Source organism: Trachinotus anak, unplaced genomic scaffold, assembly GCF_046630095.1.
Source record: "Trachinotus anak isolate AG129_WGS33_773 ecotype Australia unplaced genomic scaffold, CSIRO_AGI_Tana_v1 ptg000004l, whole genome shotgun sequence".
Classification (NCBI taxonomy): Eukaryota; Metazoa; Chordata; class Actinopteri; order Carangiformes; family Carangidae; genus Trachinotus; species Trachinotus anak.
The window spans coordinates 13,950,118-13,974,168 of record NW_027273855.1 but is presented as its reverse complement, the minus strand read 5'-3'; the positions used below and the strand labels follow the sequence as shown (position 1 = coordinate 13,974,168).

The 24,051-nt window shown below is 43.5% G+C and overlaps 1 protein-coding gene across 3 annotated transcripts in view; it reads right to left on the bottom strand.

Moving 5' to 3' along the window:
- Nucleotides 1–24,051, bottom strand: part of znf385a (zinc finger protein 385A) — a 54,165-nt gene that overhangs the window by 20,921 nt on the left and 9,193 nt on the right. The window contains exons 1-2 of one of the 3 annotated variants that reach the window (XM_071476187.1): nt 14,139–14,263; nt 5,723–5,874 (exon numbers count right to left, since the gene is read on the bottom strand). In XM_071476187.1, coding sequence (XP_071332288.1) covers nt 5,723–5,874; nt 14,139–14,163 — 177 coding nt within the window. In that variant the 5' untranslated portion in view covers nt 14,164–14,263. Of the gene's footprint in view, nt 1–1,728; nt 2,155–5,722; nt 5,875–14,138; nt 14,264–24,051 lie in introns of those variants that run through there. The other 2 variants (XM_071476188.1, XM_071476189.1) reach the window with 2 other exon arrangements.

The following is a 24,051-nucleotide window of genomic DNA, read 5'->3' as shown; positions in this document are numbered from 1 at the left end:
AATGAATATTCTCCTAAGTCAACCTTAAACAATTAGAATTTCTGCACAGTGCTTGTTACTTGGCAACTCCAAAGAAACAGGGTAAACAGTGAAAGGGGAGGAGACCCAAGACATTTAGCTGGGTGACAGGATGGGACAGAAACACACCATCTGGAGGAGCAAATGAGTGGGAGAGGAAGATGAATTGGGACAGATAGAAAGAGAAAGGAAAGGAGAAATGGTAGAGAGCCACAGAGAGAGAGAGAGAGAGAGAGAGAGAGAGAGAGAGAGAGAGGCCCAGGCCGGACGTCCTCACATCACACATTCTTATCTCATTTGGCTCTCTTTACCCTACTCCTCATTCCATGAGTCCCTCCATTACTCTCCCCAGAAACAGCCTAAAGTCGGCTCTGCTGCTGCTGTTGCTGTGAATTCAGATGGATATGAGGAGGCGGGAGGGAGGATGATATTGAGCAATGACGATGGTGGACGATAACTGTCTGAACAAAGGCAAAAATAGCTCAGCGGTGACCACGCATTAGCCAGCTGAAACCAACAAAGTGACCACTTTAGCACTAGGAGTCCAATAAAAAACCCATTTATATCATCAATAAACTCAACATTTTGATCAAATTCTTCCAACATCTGCCAAATGTCACCGCAGCTCCATGCTGTGGGTGTCCATGCTGTGACCCATCGCCACCACGCTGAGGAAAGTTTATCCAGAGGCTGAACAGACCTGGTGGAGTAACTGTACATGTGAAATCATGGGCCTCTCCCTGGCCAGTCAGTCCAGTATACTGGGTGTGGGTCAGCAATGATCCATCCAGTTGATTCAGCTGTTAAAAACCCTGTCCAGCTGCCAACAAGCCTTTTTGGATGGCGGTTCACATAGCCTCCTACCCAAATCCTCTCCAAAACATGTCCTCACGAAATAGGATCAGAGCACTATGATGCAACTGAAGAGGGATTTTCCAAAACTCACTCACTCATTTTGACAAATTCTGAGAATATCAGCAATTGAATTTAAAATTGGCTGTGTTTCCTATATTAATACTGTATAGCTGAATCCATTCAATCTTGAAAATCTCGTTAGTACATAATATATACGTATATTTATACCTCAGCTGGGTGAGTTTTGGAAACTTGTCACGTCAATTGGAGCATGGAGATGTTTGAATGTGGTGAGAGCTCTGGCAGAGGTAAGTAAACCACACAGATCACTGACTTTAGTGTCACTCAGCGGTCATGTCAGCAGCTCCACAGGACCTTAAGACCCAAACACCCTAATCCCTCCTGTTACCACAGAGTCTCTTCTGTGGAGAAACCAAGCATCTCCTGGCACTGCACAATAGCTTGCACCTAAGCTCACCAGCATCCTCTTTTGTGGTCTTTATTTTACTTTCTTTTTCTTTATCGCTCACGTTACCCCCCCCCCCCCCCCCCCCCCCTCCCCTCGCTCTTTTTCTTCTGTCTTTCATCTTCTCTTTGTTTCTCTTCTTTTCCTCTAGCGTGGTTGATCAATTCCCTCCAACGAAATATTTGGAAGGTTTCAATTCAAGCAATGAGGAACACGCTGCTCTGTGACTCTCGGTGGGACCACTCTGGCAGTCACAGTCTAGTCTGCACTGTGCCAGATAAAAACAGCCTTTGAAGCACAAGTTCTGCAGTACTCTCCTGAGTTGTGCCCAAATTAAGACACAGTTGGGTAAAAAAAAAAAAAAAAAGCACCAAACACAAGGTACTCACCTTCTTCTCCTCTGTGTCTGTAGAAGCTTGGAGCTGCATTGGTCCTCCTGTGTGTGTACTACAGCCCGAGGTGTGTGTGTGGGTCTCAGCATGTGTGAGACTTAGAATATGTGTTGCACCTTCCTCACTCATTTTGCCTTCTGCTCTGTTATCAATGCAGAATACAAACTAACTCACAAAAAAAAAAAAAGGACTTCTGCCTAGTGATGCATTGCCAGCGAGGATTTCTTTGTTTTTCCTTTTTTTGGCACACACTCTGCTTCTCTTTGAGATGCTGCAAGAGAGTGTGTGCTTTAAGGATTTTCTCAAATCTCTCCCTTACCCTCTCTTTTCACTGAGACATTACCTAACAAGTGCCTGTCCCTTTTATTCAGCCTCCACCTCCTCTCCTCTCAGCTGCTTTCTCTCGCTCCGTCTCACGCTTCCCTGTAGTGCTTTTCCCCCCCTCACTCGGCTTTCCAGTTTTCTCCTCCCCTTCTCGTTCTCTCTCTCTCTCCCCCTTCTTCATGCATACCCAATCTGTCCAAATGCAGCCAGGATTGTGTGTCCCACTCTCCTCCTGCTCAACTCTCCCCCTCTTCCCCAAGTTCACACCATCTATCAAATGTCATCATCAGCCAGTGGAGCTTTCGCCCTGCCCACCAATCCCTCCTAACCACACATGCATACACACAATGGTTTCTTGCTACAGTGGTTTTTAAGATGGGATGCCTTTCAGCCAGACTTAATTGCACATAAGGCCCCATGAGGAACTGGACAACATATTTGAAATAGTTACTATTTTTGCAGCCTCAGTCTGAAACCTGTAGCGGCAACAGCTACGATAAAAAGCATCATTCACTCTGGGAAGATTAGTGCTGAAATAAAAGTGTTATGAAGGAGGACCCACACTGTTGGAGAGTGAGTTGTTTAGGAAGAAGAGAGTGAAATAAAGATAAAAGAGGACCAACAGCAGGTGAGATTCAACAAGTCTGGCCAAGGTTTAGCATGATTAGACACCTTCATCGGATATTCCTGACTTTGCAGCAAGTCCACATGAGGGCAGGCGGCATGGCTTGGAAGTATGCAAACGTACGTCTACATCATGACCAGCTGCTGCAGATAAATAATTCAGCCTCGTCACTGTCTGGAGGCACATTGGCTGAGACAAGCAGGTAGAGAACAAATCACATTAAAGGACCATTAAAGCTGTATATGGCTTTAGGAGAGGCCATCCCTCTGCTGTGGGGCTAATAACCCTCCACGTAAAGTAGAGCCTCATTAAGACTGTACAAACTCAGCACAGATCACTTATTAAAAGGGAACGGTAGAGTAACTAGCTGCCAGCTCGGTGCAGAGACATTTCTCAGTGTTATTGCTGCTATTATGCTGTGTCTTCATTGAAATATTGTGCATATCCATATTTATTACAGTGCGTTGGTGCAGGAAGACACCAGGAGGCATCAAAGACACTAGAAATGGCATATTTAATGTGAAATAATCCTGTAGTTCACCCACCATTCACACGGCTATGTGAAAGAGATGAGATCCAAGCAGAATACCATTCCCTGACTGTTTAAACATGCTTCAGCCTAAAAGCCCAACAAGCCATAAAATATCGTCAGTGATGTAAACAGAGCCGCAAACATTTACTCCCTTACTCTAGGTCTTCCTGTATAAATTTACTCAGCTACATAACACTAAGCAAAACATAAAAACATCTCTGAGGGAGCTGAGGGCCATACCATCCTGTCTATGAAAACATCAAGACAGAGCCATCATTAGCAGCAGCCAAAGTTGTATCTTTATTTTTTCATTTTTACGGCTCCAAAATACATGCTGCAGATAAAACAGCTGACTCTGCGCTTTACTTCAGGCGCCACCGAGTCAAATACTGACGAAAATATCAGACTGAGTGTGTCAGTCAGTCATTTCCCCACTGTTTTGAATGCAGTGCAGTAAAAACACTGAAGTCCTGTCCATATGTTTGTTCCAGTATGCAGTTGAGCTATAAGGTCATAATGTCCTCCAAGCCTCTCCTATGGCCCCATCTCCTGGCCACAGGGATGTAAAACACCCCTCACTGAGGGCTGGCTCGCAGTCATCAGCAGCAACAGTTATTAACATTCACAGCATCCCTGTGGACCTTCAGGCGTAGTTAATGTTCTGAGGAGGAAAATGGGGAGCAGAGGGACGTTACAGAACGAAGGAGAGGGAGAGATTCAGAGGGAGTGCTGCAGAGGCAGCGAGACAAAATGAAGAAAGAGCGAGCAAGAATGATTTCAGGGCTGTGCTAACAGACGCAATAGTAGAAAGTGAGTGCCTGCATAATTTCAGTATCTCTATTAATCCATGTCTGCTGGGTGCACTGCAGTTTTAAGATCAGTGAGAATGCTTCCACTTATGTCATGGCCCATGGAGGGCTATTAAAATGACTGTATCGTTAAAATTTGTTTAACAGTGTCTGGACTCCTGTTACTATCCCTGCAGTACCAAACATGGTCAATGCACCTGCCAGATATTTACAATTACACAAGATTGCTATATCGTACGTTTGCAAACTGCAGACAAATATACCAGGCTGACACATGCAGAGAATCACAATGGTGCAGACATGATCCAGAAATAGCATTGCCCCCCCTACAGTACATACAAAGTTCACTGATTTTACATATTGCTGATGAGAAATGTGTTGACATTCCCTGATGGAGTCTGCAGGAGCAGGCAGCACATTATGCTGAGTTGGTGAAATGCCAAATGTCTCTACAGTCTAATCTGAATTGTAAGATGTTAGTCAGGGCCTGGGGAAACAGGAAGATCCCTCTCTGTTAAAATAAATACCACATCAAACAAACTGTGGTGTTTGAAGTGCACAGCTATGAGGATGGCCTTAGCACTCCTCTTTAATTCTCAGGACTTTGATTTAAGGAATAGGAGACAGTGTGTGTACATGAAATAATACAGTCTTAGGTATGCCCTGCTTCCCTTACAGAAATATATCATTTCAGTGGGTATAGCAGAAATTTAACAATTTCAAGACACACTTTAAAGCTTATTAAAGCATTAAAATGTATATGTTACATGTGGGTTAACAGTGTCATGAAGTTAAATAGGCAGCCACTACTATGACAACCTTAATATCCTGCATGCTGTTCAAGGCTCCCACATTTTGTGGAGCAGTCTTTTTTGCCCTGGGTTAGTTAAAAGACTGCAGTATGTGTGTGTGTTTGTGTCAAGCTCCAGGGATGAAAAATGCAGCCAACACCAAAGTGCAAAAAAATGCAGTTCCTTGAAATGCAACTTGAGGTCAGCTCAAAAATCCTCATGGACTCCCATGTTGAAAAAAAAAAAAAAAAATCAATATGTTTACAGCCTGGTATAAAACACAGTTTTGGTCTCCATACCTACTCCCCCATTTAAATTTCATTAAGGCTTAAAGTTATCCATAACTGAGAGCGTGGCCACTTTGACTGACAGGTGGGTGCTGTCGCAGTTAGCTAGGTGCTCGGTCTACTTGGTGTCGACTAATTCAAGTCACTGAACATGACCTCACGACCATGTTTGTGGTTGTGGTTTTCATGCAAATATCAAACATTAATATGGCTTTTTGTGTAGTTTACTGACTAACAACATGAGGACAAATTTGCTTCTTTGGTATTTTATGTATGTATATATATATATTTTTATATTTTATATATGTTAGCACTAATTAGCAGTATTGGTATCCCTCCTCATACCTGGCTTGTTGTCTTAGTTAACAAGCTAACCAGCAAGCAAATTAATTAGCCTTGGTGCGCACCAGAGTTATTAAACAAGACAGGAGAGCACCGAAGTCTCGGCTCCACACATACCCAACCTCTTTGCCCATTTTTGGATTAGCCGGGAGTTAGGCGAAGTCAGGCACTGCCAAGATGGCGAGGGTGGAGCAGCTCACTCTAAGCTGCAAAACAGCCCTTCAGAAATCTGTAGGTGATCTATGGTTTGTTTGTATCTGTGTGTCTGCATTAACTCTCACCGTGTTGAAGTTGTGGAAGAGGCTCATGCTGTGTGGAGGAGGTGCGGTCTCCATGGGGAACTGCAGGAAGGGCTTCATGTCCAGGTGGGGCTGGATCATGGTGGGGGTCCGCAGAAACGTCGGCACTGCCGCCCCGGCCCGGTTTATGCCTCCTACACACACAAAAAGACAGACATAGATAAATATACAAGTAATTTAATTATGACTCATATGTACTATACTCTATGTTTGTTTGGGCAATGTAAGATAATTGTGTAGGTATGTCCGAGGTAATATTCTTATATTAATATAAAAACAAAAGAGAAAGAGGCAGCAAAAAATGTGTAGCTCATTACAAATTGTGTGCTGTTGTTTCCTGGAATGTGCCACTGAATCCGAAAAGCATGAAGAGCCATAATTGCATTGCAAAAATAATTATTTCTCTTCCAACAGAGCAAAGCTATGTGCCCTCCCAGTGGAACACACAATCTCTAAACTGTGAGAAAAAGCAGCATTAGGGCCGATAAGGACGCTTCAGTGACTGCTGTGGACAGACACTCTGGTTTTCCTGACAAGGTGAGAAGTCTGAAGCGCCCAAGTGCAACGGGAAATGCTGCGATACTGATGGTTTTGTGGGCTTTGTAGAATTTACATCACTGAAGCATTTCATTAAACTAAAACATTCACATTAAATGAAGCAGGAATGCCAACAGAGGAGAAAAGAATGTCACACAGGCAGCTGGGATTCCGCCACTTGCCTGCCAGTCTCCTCTCCTCTCCTCTCTTCTCCTCTCCTGGGAGACATCTGCAGCTTGATGATAATGAGTTTCATTTCAGCGTGTTGCTTTATGTTATCCTGACTCGTGCACCAGAGTTGGATTACTTGGTTGTGTCTAATTATAGAATCAATGAATCCTAGACTCTGATTCCTCCACTCACATCTGACACATGCTCCCTGGCTTTGACTGTATAAAAACATGCTGTTGGACTGGATGGAAAAACACAGTCACTTACGAACAGCAGTACAAGAGGGCTCATATACACACACAAAAACACGCACCTGTGCATCTGTCAGTGTTTAATTCTCATATAAAAGCATGCAAGGCTGTCATAATGATACACAGTTCCCTCTTCTCGTCTTTGCTCCCATCTGCCTTCTCCTCCTCTCCTCCTTATCCCCCCTCGTCTCCTCTTTAACCTCTGTCAAGGATGATAGTGATGGGGCCCACACAGCAAAACTCAGCCTCAGCAAGCTCTTAGATTAAGCCTCTTAATATCCGCAACTGGATTTCTGTGGCTTTCAAATTCCCCCGGGACTTAAAGCTCTGCCACTCTCCTTTTCGGGATTGCTTTAAGCTACTCTCTCGCCCCGTTACTTGCTGTTTCCTCACTCTGCTTCCTACTGCAATTTGTTTCTACCTGCCTCCACATTTTCACATGAAAATGTTGCCATTCTTTGACACCTCTGCATTTTAATCAAGCTTTATGTCAACACTGCCTGTGATCAGAGAAAACAATATGGCTGCTACATGGAGGAATACGGTGTTAGGAAATGCAGTCTCCAAAGTTTGGATTAGAAAGAGTGGGAGAGAAAGAGAGAGAGACTGACTTTGTAAGACTGAGGGAAAGTGCTGCCTCAGCTGAAGCCCAGCTGCCTTCTGCTGCGCATCTGTGGGCCTCGAGGTGGAAAAGGGCTGCATCATTACATCTAGTTAGGCTTGTAAGTTTCTTCCAATGAACAAACCAAAAATATACACATGTATGAATGCACAAGCTGCTGCTCACACACGCACACATCTATTCTTACACCACCAGAAACGAGTTAGTGGCCTCGTGCCTGTTGGTTCTCCAGCTGGTGGGTTGTTTTGGTCTCATCATTGCAGGTTGACTCCACTATCATACAAAAACATTTGTGTTTATGTCTCAGTACTAATAAGTTGGAAGTGATGAGTTTTTGTGTGTTGTTCCAAATTACAATGTCTCACATATTCTGTAACACACAGTCACTTCTCAGAAGTACAAACATTCAGTTTCCTCAGTTTGTCTTTTAAGCTGAGTTCATCCTCGATGCTGTTTGTTGTGATGAGAGAGGTTTGAGGTTCTGATGCTGCTTTCTCCTCCAACCTCTACCTCCATTGACAGATGAAAGCAGCCACTCCTCTGGGGCTGTGCCACTAACAACATGACTAATACTCTGCCTCTTGACTGCATTTATCATGACAGTATACCACATGCTGATACCTGGTCTTATGTCAGTGCCTCTTTGTGTAAGCTTTGTGTGTGTTTTGTTTGGAAGGAATGACACACTGAGAGCTTAAGTTGCACAGTAGTAATGTTTGCAGCTCCCCAGTGAGTCTGAACTTGAACATGGGGACTGTTACTGGCAGTGGGTCAGCCAGACTCTGGCAGACAGACAGACAGAGACTGGCTGACCAGGGAACACAACATGTCTCTGCAGCAGCAGGAGGAGCTGAAATCTGAGGTAGTGACCGGAGCTGAGGATCAGACGGGACAGCTAGGAGCTATTGTCCTTGAAGGAAAGACAGAGACTGTCTCATCAGGGACTCTGTGTGCATGTACGTGTGTGTTTGTCAGTGTGAGTGTGGCTGCTTTCTTCTCCCAGAGTATAATTACCCCCATTAATTTAAACCTCTCTTTGGGGACCTTCTCACACTGTAAATCAAAGAAAAATCGCTGTATGGTGGAGGAGTGTGTCTGTGTGACCTGCAACATTTTGTGCATAAGTGGGTTTGTGAAGTTTGTGAATAAGTGCATATTTGTATGAAGTCCCACTAGGCTCTGCTCTACTCATTCACAAAACCTTGCATTAGAGCCAGAGCTAATAAAACAGTAAGTCATAAGTATTTCAAACAGAAAAAGACAACCACATGACATAATAAAACCACAGCATACACACTATGAGCTACTCTGCACACAACAAACACACAGCTTTTGTGCACAGCTGCTTTCCTCTCTTTCATATTATGGCAATAAAAAATTTTCTGGGTTGTAGACTTTTGGCTGAACAAAACAAGCACTTTGGAGACATAAGCTTTGGCTTCAGGAAATTATGATGTACCGTCATCTTTGATTACTGATAAACAGACAAATAAAAACAACACTCAACACTCAGAAATGAAAATAAGCTGCTGCCTTAAGTAAAGCTAAAGATAATTATCGCACATTACTTATATGTGTGATAATGTGAGGACAAAACAGTGTTACCATATGTATTGCCATATCTGCTCCCTCTGTTCTTCAAACCGGCTCTTGGAGACTGATCTGTGTGAATGTCTGTGTGACACAGAGTGACAGACAGGCCAGTCTGGAAGAGCTGAGAGCGGTCGGACAGTGATTTGGATGTTGTTAAACCCTCTGACATGCCAGGAATCCTACCAGGCTTGCAGGGCCCATAATCAGAGCTCTTAAACAGCCTGTTGGACACCGCCAGAAGACTTGGTGTTACAGTTCATGTGGAAGTGTGCATGAGCTTTTATGGGTCTATCTTTGTGAGGACGATTGTGAGTTTTGGACCATGAGAATATAGAGTGAGGGTTTGGCTTGGGCATGTAGTTGTAATTGTCGACATGGAGGGCCAGGGAATGCATGTCAGCGAGGGTCCTCCTCAGTACAGAAATATTAAAATGTGTGTGTGTGTGTGTATCAGCACCCATACTGACAAAACAGGTAAAAACCCATGCTCACACTGCTGTTGCACCTACACAGATAAAAGTAAGAAAGGACAAAACAGGCTATCTGCAGAGTGTAAGGGGGGAAAGACGGAGGGATAAAAAAAAAATAGAGAGCAGGCAGCAGAGAGATCAAAGGAGAGGGTGACTGATTCCCCTATTTGGAATAATTCGCCAGCCTGCATGACCCTGATAAATCTGCTATTGGCCACATCACCGCCTCCACTCTGGAAATACATATCATCAATGCTCCCCAATCCTATTTCTCCATAGGACACATTTAATTCCCTAACTTTGTGCGTGTAGGTCTGTGTGTGTGTGTGTGTGTGTGTGTACTTGTACTTGCTACATAGTAAGGACCAAAAAAAGTATTTTACTAACAGAGTGAGGACATTATGGGAAAGTGAGGACATTTTGGCTGGTCTTCACTTTTTGAGACACCTTCAAATCACATGTTGAGGGTTAAGACTTGGTTTTAGAGTTATGGTTAGAATTAGGTTTAGGTTAAGGTTAGGGTCAGGGTTAGGGTTAGGCACTCAGTTGTGATGGTTAAGGTTAGGGTAAGGGGCTAGGGAATGCATTATGTCAAAGAGTGTCCTCACAAAGATAGAAGTACAAGTATGTGTGTGTGTGTGTGTGTGTGTGTGTGAACAAGTGGAGACAAATAACACACAAGGAAAGTACAAATAACAGATGGGAGATCATAGCATTTTCATATTGTCACTGGCTATGTTGTGAGTGTCTTGTGCCTGTTTCCCTCTTCCTGCAATAATTGCGATACGATGATAGTTAAAACAAGGAAAATATTCCATACTGACAGACAAGTACGTACGCAATCAAAATCAATAAATCAGTAAATTGAATTAAGTGAAATTATGATGGTTTTCACATGAAAAGCAATACGGTTATTATATATGATATTAAAAGGTTATTATGCTCATGCAAGATTTTGTTCACTCCAGTGAATGTTTAACTCTAGAAACAGAAACTGATAGAGGAAGAATTTTATAAAATCCCCATCGGGTGTTTTCCTTGTTTTTGCTGCAAGACAAAAAGCTGTTTCTAGAATCTAGGCTAAGAGAATCTTTTCATGTCTTCAGATTATCTAACAGGCTGTGTAGGTTGTGTCGCACTGTGTTCAGCCTTCTTTCCCATGGGCGTTGGGTGCATTCAGGAGAGAACAATGAGAGCGGGGTAGTTGGCACAAGACACACTGGACAGGCACAGATGTGCCAGGGTTGTTGGCAGCAGAGGCAGGGAGAAGGAGGTGGTAACAGTCAGACTGCCAACTTGCTTGTCTGCAGGGCCGTAAAGCGGGCACCTGTCCTCCACATGGCCCATACATACACGGTTTATAGTCAGTGCTGTCAATATAGCTGATGTTGGAATATAATCAAGAGAAACACAGATAAGATTCAATATATTTGATAATACAGCACCTGACAAGGATTTATATAATGAAACAGACAACTAAGGAATATTTTTTCGGAATATCAAAATGATCTGCCAAGCAGCAGCTTTAGTGATTAACTGCGCAGTGATCCTAATTTACTTTATGGGCCTAGTGTGTGCAGTGCATTGAGATTTCAGTCTAACTGCTGGCTCCGAAGCCTGAGAAAACCTGCCCTCAGCTTATGTATACATTATTAAGAGGACTCTGAATCAGTGAGATGATTTAAAGAGACTGAGAGCTGCACTGGGAGCTTCCTCAACATAACCCCCAACATAGTTTCTCATCAAACCTCCTCTTTCTACTCTCTCTCTCTCTCTCACAGTGGAGTGCACTAGCCTCATACTGTAGGAACACCATTAGCAGCTCCTCAGACCCAGTCTGACAGTTCAGAGGATGGTGGCTGTCTGCACACTGACGAACTCATGAAATAGACTGGGATTGCCAGACTATTTCATAACCACCGAGGAGGAGAATTCTCATGACCTAGAATGACTGGCTTATCGTTATTATTACAGCATTTGTAATTAGGCAAAAGTTTCAGTTTTTCTGTTACATCCCTGCTGGTTTACTGTTTCATATGGGTTGTAGTGTATGGTGCATGGCTGGCCATCTGTCTGTCTGTCTCTCTCCATTTTTCTTACCAACGCTCTCTCATCTCTCACTCTAAATTTGTTTCTTGCTTTCCCCATGATCAGCTCAGTGTGTATTCTGCGCTGTACACAGCTGTGCCCAGGACTACAGGAATAGCCAATTCATTTCAGCAATACAGGCAGCGTGATGGAGTGCAGCAGAGACAGGGTACAAGAGGGAGAGAGAGAGAAAGAATATTTGGTCCTGTTCCATTCAGTATTCCCTTCCAGTCTCAGGCCCAGCAGGACACTGTGCCTCTCTTTCACCTGACCACCGGCGCAATCAACAGGATCACAGGCCTGGCCAAAAGCCCTGCTGAACCATACAATGAAAATAACCCCCCTCCCCTCCCCACACACACACACACACCACACTCACACACTCAGGTTGGTGGATACATACATACACAATGGACAAAGGCATGAATGCATGAACACACACATAAAAGACACAGGTGCACGTGCACACACACACACACACACACACACACACACACACACACACAGTGTTCCAAAAGATTGAATTCACTTTTTCTCTAAGACAAACTTACACCTCAGTGCACTCAGTTTTAAACATATAGAGGATTATCCAGTCAGACACATTACAGGCAACATTCCTCTGACTCGCATGTCTCACTGGCACTTCCATCATAAAGCATCTGACTGTTTGAAGTTAACCTCCACACGCCCTCGTTCACATGCCTCTCAATATTTTTTTAAAGCACTGGATCAGCCTGGTGCCTCACCTGTCACCTTAAGATCCTGCACAGAGTCAGAGTGCCATGCAGGTCATGAGTCCTGAGTGTTTGCCCGGTGGCTGTATCCTGAGCTACTTACCTGCCTGCATGCTCTCCTCACAGACAACTGTGGCAGCACCATCTTTCCCTCAGATAACTTCCTCAGCCTCTGCCATGAGTGAATTAAGGTCTCACAGCATCTGACTCACTGGTTGTGATGCACTCCATGTGAGAAAGCAACAAGACTCACATAGTGCTGAGAGTCACACACAGTGAGGTTTTCCACCATCACGCCTCTGGAGTCCAACCTGAGCAGGTTTGACTCTAAGTGACCACAAGAGTGTGCTGCCGAGCCCCTCAGTAAACTTCAAAACAGCCACTTCAAGTTCTTACTTTAGTGCCTGAAAATGATTATGAAATCTAAAAACTGCATGTTTCTACCAAACTTTATCTTCCCCATGTTTTCTAATCATAGAATGTTAATTTCTAGCTTCCTGTGAAGGTTAATACATGCACACAAGGTAGGTGGATGAAGATAACCATCTGTTTGATTTCCTGCCTGGAACTGCTGGTGTTATGCTACGCTTTAATGGGAGGATTATGCAGGGGGAAAGCTGGGAAAGCTGAAACTTGTGTGATTGCCACAAATGCCAGTTGGACTCTGTGTCTACATTGGTGTTGCATGTAAGGTATGTGTGTGTGTGTATGTGTGTGTGTGTGTGTGTGTGTGTGTGTGTGTGTGTGAGTGTTTGTGTCTTCCTGACTGTGCGTTCACTCATGTGTATGTGTGTAAAAAGGTTATGAAAGCTTAGTTACTGTGATACGATACAGCAGTTGCTCTTCATGACTTCAGCACAGTGCTAAGTATTAGTCAGAACATGTCTTGGTCCTTAATCCAAATATACGCACTGCAGTGAGACTCACAAACACACAGACACACACCTACACAAGCACTCACAAAACTGCAAACAACCTAAAACAGTGCAGTGCCAGTAGTGGAATATTATGGGTTATCTAAATGGCTTACAAATGAATGCTAGCTTTGTTTCTGAATTGTTTTGTTTGCATCTGTGCAGCCTAACTGCACAGGCAACATATTTGTGTCTGTGTGCATTTTTCTGCATCAGTGGGAGGGTGTTAAACTTTCTACTCTAATTGTAGGTCTTTTATATCTTATCCAACCTACCAATTTGGAAAACAGCAATTTTACTAATTTCATTGTACTGTAAGGTATGAGTAAAGAACAGCCTGCAGCATGCATGGCATTATGTTCTGCGGCTAGATTTTTTTAAAAATGCCCAAGTACCAGTAACATGAAGGTCACACAAAGTTAAAACAGCTGCAAATGAATGATCAAAGCTTCCAAACCCGTAAGTCTCACGTGCATAGTTTACATTTTTAGATAAAAGAGTTCATCATTCCCCTCCCTAACACACATGCACACGGCAGAAAGTCAATCTCTTGCCCGTTTGCAATCTGATCAGAGAACTTAATTCCACACAGGTCCATTTCAAGAACAGCTTCTATTCCAAAATATTATCACCTGTAACAAATTTACCTCAGACACACACTCACACACACATCACATACAGAAATACTTTATATAAGGCAGAGCCAACCCTCAGTCTCTCCCAAAGGAGAATACTGTGCATAATGACAGAGTGGAAAGGGCTGGTAATGACACCCTACCAAGATAATATGACAGTGGCAGGCCCCAAAAAGCCCCCCTCAAATATCCTACCTTGATCTCTCCTAAGTAGTTGAATCAAGGCTGGGAGGATTTAATTGCCAGTCTGTCTGTTTGGTAGACACAGAGGAGCTGACTGGGGATTCCAAGAGAGACAGAGGGAAGAAATGTAGGAGCTAAAATCAGAAAATCGTGCCATGAAATGAGGGTGAAGACAGTCTGCCTCTGATACCACTGCCTACCTTGCCTGTCTAGCTTCAGCTCCATAATGCACAGAATACACACTAGGACCAATGCACGTGCTTGAGCCACAGAAGCAGATGCACGCCCGTTTAATCCTTCAGATAAATCTCCTGCTGGCTCCTCATCCAACAGCAACTGAACTTTAGGAGACTGTTTTTCGTTACTTGTAGGGTAAAGGATTTTGTGCTGGTACAACACACAAACAGAGACTTGCACACTAGCACACTGACATGCGCACACATGCACACAGATCTAGTGGGCTGATCTCTGTAGAGTAGACAGCGACCGTCCTGATTCATACTGTAGATATGCTGTAGCTCTCCAATCAGCTCTGCAAGGCCAAATCCCTTTGCCTCTGTAATTTTCCTTTCAGTTTTTACATTGGATTTTCATTATCTATCCATCTAAGGGCAGTAAAGGTGGGCTGGTAAAACGATACACCTCTACTCCTTCCCACATGACTGGTATCCTGTGTTTCTCTGGTTCCACCTTAAATCAATGATAGCACTGATAATGATGGTACTTTGGGAGAGTAGCCATATGTTGGGCTTCATGTTGCAACTTGCACCAACCCATTCAGGACAGGATTAATAGACTTAATGAAAATATGTCCGAATTAGCCTGAGTCTCATTACATTCCAATGTGATATTTATCTCCATAGCACCTTGTGGGATGAAAGCATAGCATATAATTAAGTTTGAACTATAGCGCAGGCACATAATCATTTTGCAATGCAAGGCACAGCAAGTGTGCAGTCTGTCTGTGTGTGCGTGTGTGTGTGTGTGGTGACGGAGAGTGTTTGTGCTGTTTTGAGGTCAGTAATGACAGACAAATAGCTGTCAGGGCTAATGGGAGAGGACAGCCAGGGATGATGGGAACACGGAGAGAAGAGTGCAGCGCAGCTCAACGCAGGCCGACTGTGGAGACAAGGCATAGAGCGCTGCTACAGTGTTCACACACAGAGAGGGTCACAATGAGTGCATAAAACAAACACAAATATGTGCAAACACACACCCCTGTGTGGCTATCCTTGTCAGGGCATGGGCTTACATTCATTCCCTAACTTCGACCCTTAGCACTAATCCTGACCCACATGGTTGTATAGCTAACCCTATTTTATGTAACCTCAGTTCTAATATAAACACAGACCTTTAAATAAAACTCCACCAAAAACCTATCTTTAGAGTATTGAATACTCACTATTTCTGTTCTTAAAAAGTCGCTTTGGAAGGTTTGTAGTTTTTTTTTTTGACAGTCAACAGCAGCTGTAGAAAGCATGATTTTTTGCTATGACGCACCGTCAGAATATATTGCTACTACTGTGAATATAAACTGACAATATAAGATGCCATCCACAGCATGTGACAGCGTTTTTGACCCATCTGTCTTGCCTACAGGTGATAAGTATTTGAGACTCTAAAGTTATATTTCTGTTCAACAACTTATAGGGAGCACTGAGATGGAAAACTGTACATACAAACAAATGAACAAACAAAAAAGACTGTATAGTTCCCTTATAACACATAGATAGTTTAGGTCAGCTGTAACTGTTATGTAAAGCTCAGCAGTATCAGTAGTTTTCATGATCACACCTTAATGGGGAATAAACTCTCTCTCATCCAGCAGTTAAAAAGGCTTCACAGCAGATTCCATATTCCTCCCTTCCAACACCTCTGCCCTCTTTTAAATTCCCTGCTGTCTCGTTCTTTCTCAGGTTTCTATCTTTTTATGTATTTTTCCTTTGTAATGAATGCTCCTCCTCTGGCCCACGGCCAGTCAGGTTTGTAAGATGATCACAGAGTTGAACGAAGATGTTTCTGAATGTCGCTGGCTGAGGGCAATGTCTTAGTCAGTGATGGATGGACTGTTGGAATGCGATGGAGGACGAACAGGAGCACTGCTTTGTTGTGTCTGTTGAAAGGCGGTGATCCACTGCAGTGGAGGGAGATTAGACTCATGGCACTGGTAGAAAGTGGAGAGAAAATGCTTTCTGTACATCAGTGCACTGCAACAGAAAGAGACAGATAAGAAGATGGAGAGAGAAGACCAGAAAAAGAGGGAGAGACAGAAAAAAAGAGGACAAGGTGACATTCTTCGTCTGAAGGCAGTACACCGGAACATGTACCCTCTCTGCCTCTCCCCCTCTCTCCACCTGTCCTCTGTTGTCCGTTGTTTTCCTTTCTGCAGCCTGTTCAGACCCCCCCTCCTCCCCTCCCCTCCCCCCACCCACATTTCTCTCCCATCACCTCCCCTTCTTCCCTTATACAAGGCAGCGGTCACACACCCAGGTGGAACAATAGCCAGTGACTTTATTCCCATGCACCTCCCAGAAGCCTGTGCCCTCAGGTATGGAATTCTATCACTCAGCCACAAACAGGTGGATCAACCAAAATACACTTCGGCGGAGAGCAACAAAGACAGCAGATTCTCTCTGAGATTAGACCACCAGCCCAAAGGCTAAAGAGAAAAGGAGGAGGCATGGTGGGTTGGTGGATTTAAAAAAATAAACCTGCGTTGTTTGAAGAAACACCAGCCTTAATATACCCCGTCTACTGTTTGCAGGTCCATTTCATTTCTTTCATCCCCTGGGAGGGTAAAGGGCAATATGCTATCAGCCTAATAGAGTGGGGGAGGAGACTTTATGGTTGACGGCCACTGCTTTCATTGTAGCCCTGCAGTATATTGTCTATGAATATGGAGTGGCCTAACAAACGAGCATGTCCTCTAACATGGTGCTCTCTGTTCATCCTCAGGCAGTCCAACCACAGCCCAATCTTTTTAAGTGCTGGGGGGTCTTCTCTGTAATGTCACTTGTCATTGGTGTGACCACAAATGACACTTTTGTTTAAATCAGCATCCATCACCTCCCCCTGTAAAGAATTGCAGGCAGCTGGGGAGGTGTGCACACTCAGAGGATCAGGGAAAGCCACCAAGCATTTTTAAAGGTTAAAACATCAACTGAAATTGAAAATGCGGGGCTGATATTGTGCACCAGCACAGTTTAATTGAAACTTTGTGTGTGAAACACACAAAAATCCCCCATGGATGCTAATTCCCCTGCCATAACTCATTATATAAAAGAGGGAAACCTCCTTGAACCAGACCTGAGCTCATTTGTCAAGGTAGAGAGCAATGTTTTCCCTCAATGGTTTTATACATTGAAGCTAAATCGAGAGCAAGCTTTACGCTTTTTCATACCACCTCCCACACCTTCAAGCATAGCTGAGGCATATTCAGCATATTTTTCCATGATAGGAGGTGATGCATTATTCAGTGAGCTTTGCTTGATCTTGGCTGTAATAAATCTCTGGTCTATAGACATGTGGACATTAATCCGCACAAACTCATGCACAAACTTGCATTCTCTAGTGTTGATGCATGATGAATAAAAAGGGACCGGGCATCTATGAATCACATCCCGTGGAGAGATCTTAAACAAAGCCTATCATGGATGAAAGGAGCGCTGGGCTTTTGAAAAGCTATCCAAAGCAGCATGGTAATGAGAATAATGAGGATATCAGACGCTGAACGTGGCGCAATATGCTTGTTAAATGTGACAGCTGAATTACATCAGAGGTTCACCCCTGTTAATCAAAACACTGTAAAACATACGCACACAACACTGCTGATATTCTGTCCTATGCCCCGACATTTCCTTAGTTCACAGGAAAAGGACACCTTACCGTAGACGCTGTCATACAAATGTTCAGACTCATAACTTATAACAGGGGTAGCAGGGACACTTGGTGATAGGACTGGAGTTTGAAAGACATTGGTGTATCACAGGCCAAAGGTCTAAGAACTTGATATCTTACAGGATTTATACCACTTTCATATCTCATATCACATGTCTGTTGAACATAAGGCTACAGGGCTTCACCCTCAGGCACTCTGCCCATTTTCCTCCACCTCCTCTTCCTCACTCACACCCACCCCCTATGCCAGCATTTGGCGGCTTGGTGCGTCTGAAGATCGGAGGGAAAGAGAGGATGGGTAGAGAAGGGGCATGGTGGTCCAAGAGTGTTTTCTGAAAGCAGCAGAGTAGAAGACAGCGTTCAACACGACAGCTTAGGTACTGCTTGCCTTTGCGGCCAGGGCCTCATTGTTATTATGATTTATTTTTTAATGAGCAGCGCTGCTCTCCCCTCTGCCATACAAAGGCCTGATTGAATCTGGCGTTCTATTAGCATGTTAAAGAGGCCCAGCTTCATCTGTGAGCCGTTGACTGACAGTGGATATCATCTCTGTAATTGCTCTGTATACTGGAGCCAGAGCTAGCCAGAGAGAGAGAGAGAGAGAGAGAGAGAGACAGAGAGAGAAAGAGAGAGAGAGAGAGATTGTGGATGAAGGGGAGTTGAAGAAAGATGGGGAGGGAGGGATTAGGATTTAAGGAGGGGGGATGCAGGAAAGAGGGGGAGAATTGATGAGAGGAGCTGGTGGATCAAGCTATATCTCTGTATATCTCAATTTGGTACGGTTGGGACCTCATGCAGAGAGCTGGGAATAGTCTGTTTGAATAAGTTTTTTTTTTTTTTAAAAGCTACACTCACAGCCCATGACTCTAATCAAAGCAGAAACAGTGGCAGTGTTTCATAACAGATGCCCTGCATGTACAGAGCTGTTATACAAGTAAATAATGTTGCACTGTCTTACTTCCATTCATGTGGGGCTCTGAGCAAAGCACATATGAGATCCTGTTGTACGTATGTGCTACTGGCATTGACATGTACTGTGAGGACATGACACTGTTCCTGGCAACTTTATGTGACAGTGTGTGTTTAATCTTCTTATTTTTGTCAGCTCTGCACCACATCTCGCCCCATGTCCTCTGCTGTCTCCCTCCCTCTGTATACAGAATGTTTTTGCTTGCTGCCTGTCTCTCCCTCTGTTTTTGTACTCACGCTATTCTCCCCAACTCTTTCACATCTACTTCCTCATCCCCTGCATCAGTGAGCACCTCCCCTCCACCTCCTCCTCTCCCTCCATCGCCCTTGCTCTTCCCTCTCTCTCTCTCTCTCTCTCTCTTTCTCTGTGTCCCTCTCTTTCTCTGCAGTAAATGGTAATTGAACAAACAGTGTGGTTGGAGAAGAGCTGCAGAAAAGATGGTGATCCTAACTCCACATGCCATGCATCCAAAATTACCCCCCCCCCCCTTCTCTCTCATCCTTGCTCTGTTCTCCTCTGCTGTGCTGTGACAGTGTGACACACATGCAGTCCCACAGCATCATCAGCCTCGTGTATTAATATTGGAGGACAGCCCAATGGCACCATGGTGAGTGAGTGTATGGAGGTGTGTGAGTGTGTGTGTGTGTGTGTGTGTGTGTGTGGGAGAGAGAGAGAGAGAGCAAGACTCAGATGTGCAGTGCCAGCACATTTCCAGTCCTAAGGAGACCAGGTGATGATGAAAGATGTCAAGCACACAGTAGTTCTCATATTCCAAATATGCACAAGATTGCAAAAGGGGCAGGTAATCTTGACCCATTATATTAAATTTGCTACTGTTTGCCTTATCATGAGGATGAGATTTTTTTTTTTTTTTTGACAACTTATCAGGATTAATTTAAATGAAGTGTAGTGTCATGCAACTGAAAGATTTGTATAGAAAAATATGTGGGACTAACGGAGCATCCACATCAAAAACGACAAACCACAAAGCTCATTATGTCATAGTCTGTTTTGAATAGACTGGATAGATTTACTAATGACATAATTAATGTGCCAGGTTAATGCGTTCAGGTTTTACTGTCAAACAAAGCAGCTTAATACATCAATGACAGGAGGCTAGTCTCTGAGCTTTATTTGGTTTATGAATGTGGATTATTTAAACAAAAACAGATTAAGTGTTTTAACCAACCTTGTTCTCACAGATATTTTCTCCTATGTCCCTGATTTTGTTTTTTTCTTTGCTAAGTTCTGGTATGAAAATGCAGAATTATTTTGGGTTCTCTCACACACATAAAGCTCTGAGAAACTAAAAATTAACTTCCTTCCTTATTTCTTCATTAGTGAAAAATGCTTGCTTTCAGTGGCGGAGTGCATAGGACATGCTTTGTGAAAGTAAAAATGGATTTCTAAGTTTAACTTTGTTTAAAGTAACAGAGGCCAATTGTAAAATCAGTAAATCTAAGAAACCTTAAGGAAAGGAATCCAACATATTCATGAAAATGCCAACTGTTTGACCTCAGAGACTTTTCATTGTAGCAAAGCTAACAAAGCTAACAAATCATGTAAATAACCACTCGAGTCATGTTTAAATTTTACGCATTCATGATTTAAATGGTATTTTTGCTTGTTCTATTTTGCTATATTTTGTATTTTCTGTTTTTGCGTGCCTTCTCTTGGACTCAATGTGTATCAATGTGACTGTGAATATTTGGATAATTGGGTTATGCCTACGTTATTTAATGACAGAATAAAACCAAACCAAAATGAATTAAACCTTTATATTAATAATTTAGCATTGGCCACAAAAACAAATCTAGTATAGTGTGTGTCTCAAACATGAAAGACACAGAAAGGTGCAGCAGCATCCTCCATTAAGAACAATGACTCTGCTTATTACGATGACATGTTGTCCATGAAAGCCATTACACATTATTTCATGGGCACACCATCATTTCATATGGAACACTGGTTTAAACCAAGTTCCATTAAATTCCTTCAAACATCTTCAGGACAACCCCCACCCCCACCACTACCCTTCTGTCCTTTCCCACCTTCATGCATCCATCATTTATTATCATAAAAATGAAAAAGGGGGTCTTAATCGTGCCAAAAGTGCAGAGCTCCTGAACACTATGTACCCTCCAAATATACAAACACACACACACATGCACACACACAAACACACACAAAAATCGTCCTCCTCTCTACGCCGCAGGCACTCCTTGCTCCACTAACACACCATGAAATCTCTAACACTCACAACACATTTACATGACATTACCGCTGAAGTGCTATAAAATTGGTGCCTGAATAGCAACTGCTGAGATGCATTGTTTGTGTGTTTGTGTATGTGTGTTTGTCTCTGTGATAGCAAAGGACAACAGGAGTCTCAGCGGCCATTTACATTTGGTTGATTGTCAAAAACATCATTTTACCAATGGTCTGTAAAATGGAGAATATTAGTGTGTGTTTGTGTGAAGAGGAATTCTACGTTTGAGCTGAGACTATACTCGAAGCTGTTGTTTGGTTGTAATGATCTCCTGTGGTCTCCTGTGTGCTGCTCTGGGATTAGTATGGTAATCATGGAGCATGTTGACACACACTGTTAGTCAGATTGATGTGTTTGTTTGAGTGGTGTGGGGCTACACAGCTTTACACACCGACTGACTGCATTAGCCACTTGCTACTAATCTGAGACTTAATGGCTTTCCTCAACAATGTTGTTCCCGTGCACAATGTTTTATTCAAATGCTTGCTGGGTCTGATCGTAAAGTGTTGAGATCTATCACTGTTACTTTCCCTTACACAAACACTCTGTCCGAATCAGTGTAGCCGTGCCTGAAGAGGTAGTTTATCACCAGCAATTATTCTCCAAGTAATACCCTCTCTTGTCTGTCTAGGTCTAAGCAAATGGGACAAGTCAGAGTTTCAGATTCAATGAATATTGATGCAGCCCCTAAGGCCAATGCTGACATATGTATATGCCTGTGTGCATGTTTGTGAATGTGTCCAAAATAGAGGACAAAGAGGTTCAGACTGGTTTGTATCTGCAACAATACAAACAGCCAGAGGAAACAGACTACTGCCGTCATGTCCATCTCGCTCCCCCTTTTTATTTTTGCCCAGTTGCTACTATTCTGAAAATGTGCACTCCTAAAATGCCATGTTTATTTTAAAGGCTGTAACTGTAGTTCTCGGAGCTATTCTAGATATGACCACAGCTGTGAGCATCAGGGTTAAAGATTCGCTCACATCGCAGCAAATCTGCCCGTCTCCCCTCAGTAGCAGCGATGAAGAATGTGTATGCAGTTTGCATGCTTGTACATGTCACTGTGCATGTGTGCGTGAGGCCACTGACACTGTGATGGAAAGCCCTGGTGATGCAGACGGTGTGGGTTTGTGTGCTAGCTGCTGCTCCACTGCTTCTAAAAGGACAGGCAGATGTGTCGCTACAGTGACGATGACAACAAACCATTATGTAGCCTTTCCTGCGTCTGACCTGTGTGTTGCACACATTCCACGCCCACCCCCTTTACTCTCATCTCTCTCCTTTTCTCTCTTGCTATCAGAGCCTCAGACTGCGGCAGCACAGGGCAGTGAGACGGAAAATACAGTGATTGTTTCTGACGAAAATAGAGGGAGAGCAGGCGAAAGAGAGAGGGAGTCAAAGGATGACAGCGCGGGGGGAGAAGAGAATGGAAGAAAGGCACTGAGAGAGAGAGAGAGAGAGAGAGAGAGAGAGAGCGAGCATTAGAGCAGACCATTTTTAAGGTCACTGTGTGGCTACACAGATTCAGCTGAGACTTGTAGAGAGTAACAGCTCCACTAAGGACACCTGTAATTGTGTATATTTGAGAGAGTGAGTAAGAGAAACAAAAGGAGGGAAAAGAAAAAAGAGAGAGTGTGAGAGAGCGAGCAAAGAGAGAGAGAGAGAGAGAGAGAGAGAGAGAGAGAGAAAGCTGGACTGGACTGTACCATAAAGAGTCTCACCTTGTTCTGCACCATGCACACACAGCACCCCAGCTGTCATCCAGCTTCGTTCTCTTTCTCCATCAGGGCCGGTGGGGACATGCATCATTCATGAGCAGGGACTTATTTGGCTGCGTCATCTCCTCACATAACTGTCAATAACTTTTTTTGGGCTCTGGCTTCACCTTTACTCAGGTAGCAGGATGCACTGGATTCACACAGCAAATGTTAAATGATAAATTGCATTTTTCTCCAGGACGTAGAGCAGAACTGCAGGACGGGGCTTTAATAGTGAATGGATTCTTTCCAACAGGACTTTGACTCAAAACTGAGGTATACTCCATTAGAACATACAGAATAATAGATACACAAGATGTTTTAAAGTTTAAAAAGAGAAGTCAAATTCAACCTCATCAAAATGAGAACATATGAAAAAATTGAATCCACTGGCTGCTTTAATGTCACTTTAATATTCATCATAGCCTTTGCACGAGGAGAGAGTGTAATATGAAAAGGTAATTATCTTAGAATGGCCATGTCCTGCCCTCAGCACCCTTTTTGCCCAGCATGTCCTCTTCCCTGAGTGCCTATGTCGCAGCCTGTTGTGAGGCTGCATGCTGTGAAGGTCACCCTCCCTGCAGCTATGGATTACACGGGCACGCATAGTCAGGCAGAATACGATACTGCCCTTGAGGGGAGGTCTGAGGCTCAGGGTGGCAGAGATGAGCCCTCTGGAACTTCTGGACCCCACCGGGGCCAGGCAGAATGATAGCGTAGATACCTCCGGTCAAGTGCTGGAACAAGAAGCCATGTAAAGATGTAAAAGTCCTTTCAAAATTGTTCTATCTTCTCTCTATCAATCTATCTGATTTCCAGTTGTCAGCAGTTCCACTAAAGAGACCTTTCCACTCTAAATTTCTCAGTTTCGTTTAAATACTTGCTTGTGGTACAAAGAAGTATAAAGCAAAGGTTAGAAAGTCCACAAAATTAATAAAAAATAATGTAATTAAATCAATATACATTTATTTTCTGTGGAACAGGCATCTTTCCTTTTGAAAAGTGCCTATTCTGTACTTGGTGTGGGTGAAAACAAAAACAGACATCAGTGTGCTCCAGTGTGCTCTGGCTTTGGTTTTTGCTCCCCACCAAAGTGTGTGAAAAGGAACCCTCAGGTATCAGAGCAGCACTGACCAATACAACAGCCCTATATGAGTCACAACGCTCCCAGTAGGCACAAGAGAGAATCTAATCCTGTGGTCTTCTTCAGGTGATATCAA